This window comes from Pseudoliparis swirei, chromosome 10 (assembly GCF_029220125.1).
Source record: "Pseudoliparis swirei isolate HS2019 ecotype Mariana Trench chromosome 10, NWPU_hadal_v1, whole genome shotgun sequence".
Classification (NCBI taxonomy): domain Eukaryota; kingdom Metazoa; phylum Chordata; class Actinopteri; order Perciformes; family Liparidae; genus Pseudoliparis; species Pseudoliparis swirei.
Window position 1 is genome coordinate 17,195,486 of NC_079397.1, and position 8,494 is coordinate 17,203,979.

General features: G+C 47.0%; 1 protein-coding gene across 1 annotated transcript; it reads left to right on the forward strand.

Annotated features, from left to right (window-relative positions):
- The first annotated feature begins 306 nt into the window (after positions 1 to 306).
- LOC130200914 (NXPE family member 3-like) lies at positions 307 to 5,210 on the forward strand. Its single transcript, XM_056425487.1, has 5 exons — positions 307 to 816; positions 2,051 to 2,343; positions 3,525 to 3,595; positions 4,371 to 4,574; positions 4,657 to 5,210. Exons 1-5 carry the CDS (start codon positions 307 to 309, stop codon positions 5,208 to 5,210), a joined length of 1,632 nt encoding a protein of 543 aa, XP_056281462.1.
- The last annotated feature ends 3,284 nt before the right edge of the window (positions 5,211 to 8,494 follow it).

Sequence of the window (8,494 nt, forward strand, 5' to 3'; positions counted from 1 at the left end):
GAAGTTTCAGGTTCGATTCGAAAAAAAATCACTTTCAGGATGAATATCTCCTGGATGGATGCACAGCAAAGGCCTCAAATCACCCAGATAAGAATACAACTTGTGAACAGACTCTCTGCAAAGTATGACTCAGAAAACATGAAGCAGAACAATAGTTGGAGAGTTTTTAGTAAAGAGAATTTAGGCGAGGTCTTTACAATGTGCACAATGTGTACAACTTCAGCTCCAGCAGCAAGACGAAGAACAGGAAGCACCTCAGGAAGCACTTCCTGTGCTCAGTGCATTTAGTTTTCATTTGTTAAGAACATGAGCATCTTGGACGTTTTTCTTTCCAGGATTCAGGATCTCTCTCTCTCTCTCTCTCTCTCTCAGTTCCAGACTAAAGCCAGACCCCCCCCCCTCCCCCCGAGAGTCTCCTCTCCCCACCACACGGCTCGCAGCTTCTGCTCCTTCCAGCCGCTGACCCCCCAGGACGCTCTGGAGGAGCACCTCCTCCTGGCCTCCTCCTCCTGGCCTGAAACTCCTCCTCTTCCAGCTCTGATCTCCTGGCAGCAGACGAGTGACGCGGCCCACAGCAGCTTCACCATCCTCCCGGGGAGGAGAGAGGGGCGGTGGCGTGTCGGGGATCAGCTGGAGGTCCTCATACAAACCTCTGACTTCCAGGGTCGTCCCAGGAAGTCCGGGGGGGACTTCCTGCTCGCCCGGCTGCACAACAGGACGCTGCAAGCGGGTGTTGCCGGGCAGGTTGTGGATCACCTTAACGGCAGCTACTCGGCCGTCTTCTCTTTGCTCTGGGAAGGAGACGCTCAGGTGGAGGTGACGGAAACGATTTAATGTTCATGTGTTGCTCAGGGGAGATATTTACATATTTTGTAGGGGCACATTTTTGCCCCACTGTCTGAACTCCAGAGGCATTTCAAAATAAATTGGGGCACTTTTTGAAACTTGTGAAATAACACAAATAATAAATATACTTATTTTGTTATGGGGTGGCAAAGTTTGGACCTAAGCAGCAGGAAGAGATTCTCAAAAACAAGGTTTATTTTCTAGGATCGAGCAGGAACAGAGACAACAACGATCAGACACCGAACAAGCAGAAAGACACCGACTAAATACACTGGGAACGAGACACAGGTGGAGACAATCAGGATTGAAACAGACAAGCACAGGGAAGAAGAGCAGGGGAGGAAACGAGACAGGGACTTCAAAATAAAACAGGAAACACTGCATATCCTAACATATTTAGGCTTACATGAGCAATTATCAAAAAAATGGCAATAATAAGATTATTAGTCAATAATAAGACAACTAGGCATTAATAAGACTATTAGGCATTAATAAGACTATTAGGCAATAATAAGACTATTGGGCAGTAGTCTACAGATTCAAAGTGTTTTGTTAGATTTTTTAAAACAAAAAAACAACATAAAACATAAAACAGACAATCATATTCAATGTTATTCTTATTTCTTTGCAGATATTTATTATACATTTCTTTAAACAATTATTAACAATTATAACTTATTTCTAGTCTAGACATTCAAAGTATTTTTTTGAGATTTTATAAATCAGACTCATATTCAATTTATTATTTATTTCTTGTTATTTCTTGTTATTACATGTATTAATTTGGTATATTTAATAAGGGACAGTGCACATTAATAAAAACATTTATGTTAATAGTTTGACTGAAGTTTCCAATGAAGGCTCACACATATTGGGGAAATATGACACAGTAGCTAAAGTTATAAGCGTAACTTAAAATAAACAAAAACCTCTACATACTCCTTGGTGATAGAAGCAAGGCTCGGTTATTGTGTTGGTTGTGTAGGTTGTGAGTTGGTCAGCTGTTCACGCTAAAATGAGCAGATTACATGAAAGCAGACACATATAATGGATAGAAAACCCTCTAGGGTTCATCGTGGGACGTCAATCTGGTGCAGAACTTCAAGACATGCGTCTTCATAAATGTGACAGAATGTGGAGCTTCAAGTCGTATTCACGTTATCTGTCTTGATTGATGTGAGTGAACTCTGGTTTATCCAATCAGGTGACTCTGGTCCATCCTAGTGAGGCCATCTCAGTGCTGAAACGGCTGTCCAGAGAAGAGCCGGACAGGATTTACTTCAGGAGCCTCTTCCGCTCAGGCGCTCTCTCTGAAACCACCGTCTGTAACGTCTGCCTCCGGCCAACCGGGCCGATGTGCAACCACACGGACCTCCGGACGGGGGAGCCGTGGTTCTGCTACAAGCCAAAGAACCTGAGCTGTGATGCCAGGATCAACCACCAGACGGGAGGACGCGACACACGACTCAAGGCCCAGGAGGTGAAGCTCTTCCAAAGGTGAGGGGCGAAAAGGCATGTGTTGACCCTGAAGAGCTTTAATAATGTACTGATCAAACAAATAGTTGACCCATTGGCCCATTGACCCATGGCCCATTGACCCATTGACTCATTGATCCATTGACCCATTGTACCATTGACCTATTGTACCATTGATCCATAGACCCATTGAACCATTGGCCCACTTACCCTTGGCCCATTGACCCATTGATCCATTGACCCATTGATCCATTAACTCATTGATCCATTGGCCCATTGATCCATTGACTCATTGTACCATTGACCCATTGTACCATTGACCCATTGGCCCATTGACTCATTGATCCATTGACCCATGGTACCATTGACCTATTGCCCCATTGCCCCATTGACGCATTGACCCATTGGCCCATTGATCCATTGACTCATTGACCCATTGACCCATTGTACCATTGACCCATTGTACCATTGATCCATTGACCCAGTGGCCCATTGAACCATTGGCCCACTTAACCATTATCTCATTGACCCATTGCATCATTGTACCATTGACCCATTGAACCATTGTCCCATTGACCCATTGGCCCATTGACCCATTGAACCATTGACCCATTGACCCATTGACCCATTGAACCATTGACCCATTGACCCATTGGACCATTGACCCATTGAACCATTGGCCCACTTACCCATTGACACATTGAACCATTGGCCCATTGACCCATTGGACCATTGGTCCATTGACCCATTGGTTGATTGTTCCATTGATCCATTGACTCATTGGCCCATTGTTCCATTGACTCATTGACCCATTATCCCATTGACCCATTTAACCATTGACCCATTGATTCATTGACCCTTTGACCCATTGATCAATTGGCTCATTGAACCATTGACCCATTGGCGTATTGAACCATTGAGTCATTGACCCATTGACTCATTGACCCTTTGACCCATTGATCAATTGGCTCATTGAACCATTGAATCATTGGCCCATTGATCCATTGGCCCATTGGTCCATTGATCCATTGACCCATTGTTCCATTCATCCATTGTTTCTATGAAGGTAAAATACATTCCCAGTACGGTTAATTGGTTAATCAGCTTTCCAGCATAAAGCAGCTGCCTGTTGCGTCTGATCAAATGTATGTTCTTAATGTTGTCGTGTATTTCTGAGATATGTTGTCTGTGCTTTTCCTCAGAGGTCTTAACTTGAAAGTCTTCATTCGGACTTCTGGACCTTCTAATGTCACCGTGTTGCCACAGAAAGAAGGTAAAGAGACTCACAGATGCAAACACACACTCACAAATGCTCGCAGAACGATTCACAAATACATTCAGTGCACACATAAATAAATTAAGATTTGCTTTTGGATCGCACTGCATTTGTGAGTCTTTGTGTTTGCATTTGTGAATCTTTGTTTTTGCATTTGTGAGTCTCTGTGTGCATTTGCAATTATTGAGACTGATCTGACTCCACATCGATGTCCAAGTGTCCTTGAGCAAGACACAGAAACCCCCGGGCGCTTCACTTGCAGACCACTGCTCCTTAATAAATAAGGATGGGTCAAATGCAGAGAAGAACTTTTATTTCTATCTCGATGAATTTGTTGTGGTTCACTCATACGTACGAAGAAAGGTAAGAAAGCTCAGGAAAAAGCATACCTCATTCTTCCGAGCAGCATTCTTCTGAAGAGAGATGAACAGTAATCAGTCCAATTTGGAAAAGCGTGCTGGGATGATGGAGCATGAGGCTAACAGTTAGGAATGTGGCTTCAGCTTTTATCAGTGTTCCTCGTCTCTCAGGAGTAAGCGATAGAACACAATAATCCTTTGTCTTATGTAGCGCTTCTCTTCGTACCCAAAGTCGCTTTGCAGAGTCCAGAGTCCAGTAGTCATACACACACAGTCATACCGGTGGTGGTAAGCTACATCAGTAGCCACAGCTGCCCTGGGGCAGACTGACAGAAGCTAGGGTTAGGGTTAGTACCTTGGTTTTGGTCTTTTCATGGGACAAACCCACCCGTATTCTTTTACCTCCCTCTCAGGTCAACTGATGGTGAAGAGCAGCACCATGACATCTGGACCTTCTGGTTATTACTACGGGGGTTTGTGGCGAGCGCTAAGTGGCCCCCCAGTTCGCCAGTTCAACCAGTCTTCCATCGCTGCGTGTCTGAAGGGCAAGGCGGTCCACATCTATGGAGACTCCACCATCAGGCAGTGGTTTCACTTCCTCAAGGCGGCCCTACCAGGTAGCCGATCCTCACGGATGTCATGCAACCGTTTGGTTTTGTTCCCACAAAGCTTAACGTGTTCCCCCTGTCATACTTTCAGATCTCAAGGAGTTTGACCTGCACAGCCAAAAACAATCTGGACCGTTCATGTTATTGGACTATGGACACAACATCCTGGTGAAGTACCGCTTCCACAGCCCTCCCATCTCGATCGGCTCCATCTTAACCAGCCAACTTCATTACATCGCCAATGAGCTCGATGACTTAATCGGAGGCCCTGAAACAGTCGTAGCTTTTTGCATCTGGGCTCACTTCCCCTCTTTCCCCATGGAGATCTACATCAGGCGGCTGCAGAGCATCCGCAGGGCGGTGGTGCGGCTGCTGAACAGGGCTCCGGACACGCTGGTCATCATCCGGACCGGGAATCCCAAAGATTTGACACTTTCCGTGTCGATAAGCAACAGCGACTGGTACTCGCTGCAGTGCGACAAGGTGCTCAGAGCCGTGTTCAGAGGACTGAACGTTCATCTGATCGATGCCTGGGAGATGACCCTAGCCCACCACCTGCCGCATGACCTCCACCCGCCTCCTCCTATCATTGAGAACATGGTAAACCAGCTCTTGTCCCATGTATGTCCCCAGAAGGACGGCTAAATGTTTGTCTCTTGGGGAGTTGAATGTGATGTCGGCACACGTTGAGTTCAAGAAATACTCTCAAGCTCTGTAATAAATATGCAAATAACATAAATCCATCCTCCGCACTTCTTAAGCACACTACTTACCGCTGTATATCTCTGTAATAGGTTTGTGGATGTCACATGTGGTTCCCCCCCCAAGCACCTAAGGATGAGCACACAAGGATGATATTTGGTAATATCTTTTATTCCACTGCAGACTGCCTCTGCTCCCTCGTGCCTCCACCCCTATGCCACCTCATATAGGGCAGAGACGCTCATCAGCTGATCCTCGGATTCAAGATGGCCGACTAATAGGATCGATCCCGGCTGCAGACACGCCAACGTTAGGAGGGAGAGGAGGGGAGACAGGGCTAAGATAAGGAAGGAAAGTAAACACAAAGGGAATGAAGAGGGAGACGTTTGATGGCAAGGACAGGAAGGAGTAGAGGGTGAAACCAAGGCGGATTCCACTGGTGGGGAGAGAGCTACGTATTGAGAGTGAGAGAGTGTGTGAGTGTGTGCGAGTTTGTGAATGTGTGTGTGTCAGTGTGTGTATGTGAGTGTCAGTGTTAGTGTGTGTGTGTGTCAGTGTGAGTGTGTGTGTGTGTGAGGGTCAGTGTGAGTGTGTGTGTGTGAGGGTCAGTGTGAGTGTGTGTGTGTCTGTTCTGGAAGGATTTCCCAGCATAACTCACGTTCACAATGAGTCACTCAGACTCTCAGGTGAGGGAAGAGAAGTTTTCCTCTCTTGTTTTATGAATGGCAGTGAAGGGAACGAGCGCCCCCTGCAGGAAAGAGAGTGTAAGAGCAGATCTGGTGATCTGATGGTGCCAGTTTGGTTTGGGGGGGGGGGGGGGGGGGGCTACTGGTGACGGGTACAAACCTGTCACACAACACTTCACAGAGAAAAAAAGTGAAGAAACCTTCAGGAGAGCAACAGAGGAGGATCCCTCTCCAGGATGGACAGAACAATAGATGTCATTGTGGGGTTTTCACCTTAAAGATAAAGCCCCGCTAGTTAAATTACCAGACCAACTCCAATGACCACAGATAACAGACTCGAGCACGTAGTTTTACTTGTCCAAGGAGAATGCCTGAGCTGTGCCTCCTGCACTCACCCAAAACACTCTGGCTCAGTTCTCCTCCGACAGTCCTTTTATTGAAGCAAGTCATTTACACAACACAGATGGGGTCTCTTGGTCTGAGCTTTACGACCCGACATTCCTGTGTGAAGTGTCGGTGGGTATATGGTGAGAATTGAAACAAACCTTTGTTCCTGTGTCTGCTCATTAACCCGATGTGACCTGAGAACCTTTTGCTCTCAGAGTGACCAATAAAAAATAAACATCACAGCAATAATAGGATTGTAATTATTAATCTTCTTCTTATAATTACAACCCTGTGGAGTAAACAATAATTCATAGGGCTTACATTCTTGAATACAAATTGAAAACACATGATCCAAAACCTAACAGTCATGTGACCAGAAGGACAATAGATGTCTGTGACACGTGTCTAGCCGTCACTGGTAGGTTCCCCCTTTAAGCACCACAGAATGAGCAGCCAGAGTGATATTTCAGAATATACTTTATTGTATCCGACCACAGACAGTGTCTCTGCTCGGCTCTCCACACCGTCTTCATCCAGCTCCTTTTAAAGACAAAGCCTCTGTTAATTGAGACTGATTGTGCTCCCAATTATTGTTTATACACTTCAGGTGTGCGTGTCATGTGACCACGGTCTATATAAGCTGATGCACCTGCGGGTAATAAAGAACAGGAGTATCATTCAAACAAACTTGCATCCAGTGTTTTTGTCCTCCCAAGTTTATATATGTTGAGTCGATACATGCAGTCAAGCTCTGCTTAACAGGTTATGGGCCCAGACGCGTTTGACGTTTGTGCGCAGAGATATCCGGCGTGAGTCGCCACGGAGAGACATTTGTTTGTATGCACGTTTGAATGCGTGTCTCACGGATTGGAGTGCCAGCACCATGAGCGAACGTACGAGTTCACGTTGGTCTCGTCTTGTGTTTGACGAAGACGAAAAGAACTATGAACTGTGGGAGACTAAGTTTTTGGGCCATCTGCGGTTGCAGAAATTGAAGGACACTATTTTAAATCGGCCCGCCGATGGCGCGGAAGAGAACGCACTGGCTGAGGATGCGGCGAAGAACGAGGAAGCATACGCGGAACTAATCCAATTCCTTGATGACAAAAGTTTGTCTCTGGTCATGCGAGAGGCAGCGGATGACGGGCGTGGAGCGCTCAGGATTTTGCGCGACTATTATGCAGGCAAGGGTAAGCCCCGCATTGTATGCCTGTATACAGAACTGACTTCTTTGCAAAAGATGAGGAGTGAGAGTGTGACTGATTATGTCATACGCGCCGAGACTTCAATCACAGCACTGCGTAATGCTGGAGAGATCTTAAGCGATGGACTATTGGTTGCAATGATTTTGAAGGGGCTGCCAGAATCATTTAAGTCTTTTTCCATTTTTGTCACTCAAAGTGATGAGACTCTCTCTTTTGCGGAGTTCAAGACTAAGTTGCGCAGTTATGAGAGCACTGAAAGTATGCGCACAGCTGAGGCCGACGACAATGTCATGGGGGCCCGTGCGCATCCAAGAAGAGCTGCCCCAGCAGGCGCCGAGAGCGAGGACATTGTGTGTTTCCGTTGTGGCCGGAGAGGTCACAAGATAAGAGACTGTCAGCGTGGTCAACAGTGGTACAGCCAGGGCGAGAGTACCACACGGCGAGGAGGATGGCGACAGCGGCAGCAAGACAACGCGCGTGGAGTGTCCGAGGAGACGGATGACAACACCTTTGTGTTCAAGCTTGTGACCAGCGAGCCTGGGAGCGGTGTCACGAGAAAGGGCCTGCTGGTGGATACCGGTGCGACGTCGCATATCATCACTGACCTGACGAAGTTCAAGAGCTTCGATGACCGATTCCAGTCCGAGAAGCACTACGTGGAGCTGGCCGATGGCACAAGCTGCACGGGGGTCGCGGAGCGCAGAGGAAACGCCGAGGTGTGTCTGGTCGACAGCAGGGGGCGGCGCCTCAGTGCCACACTGAAGCAGGCGCTGTACATCCCCTCGTATCCCCAAGACATCTTCTCCGTGAGAGCTGCAACTTCCAGTGGAGCAACGGTGATCTTCAAGGAAGGAAGAGACGTCTTGCAGTACAGAGACGGTACGTGCTTCCCCATTCATGAGCACAACAGACTGTTCTATTTGCCTACTGTGCCAGTAAACCGTGAATG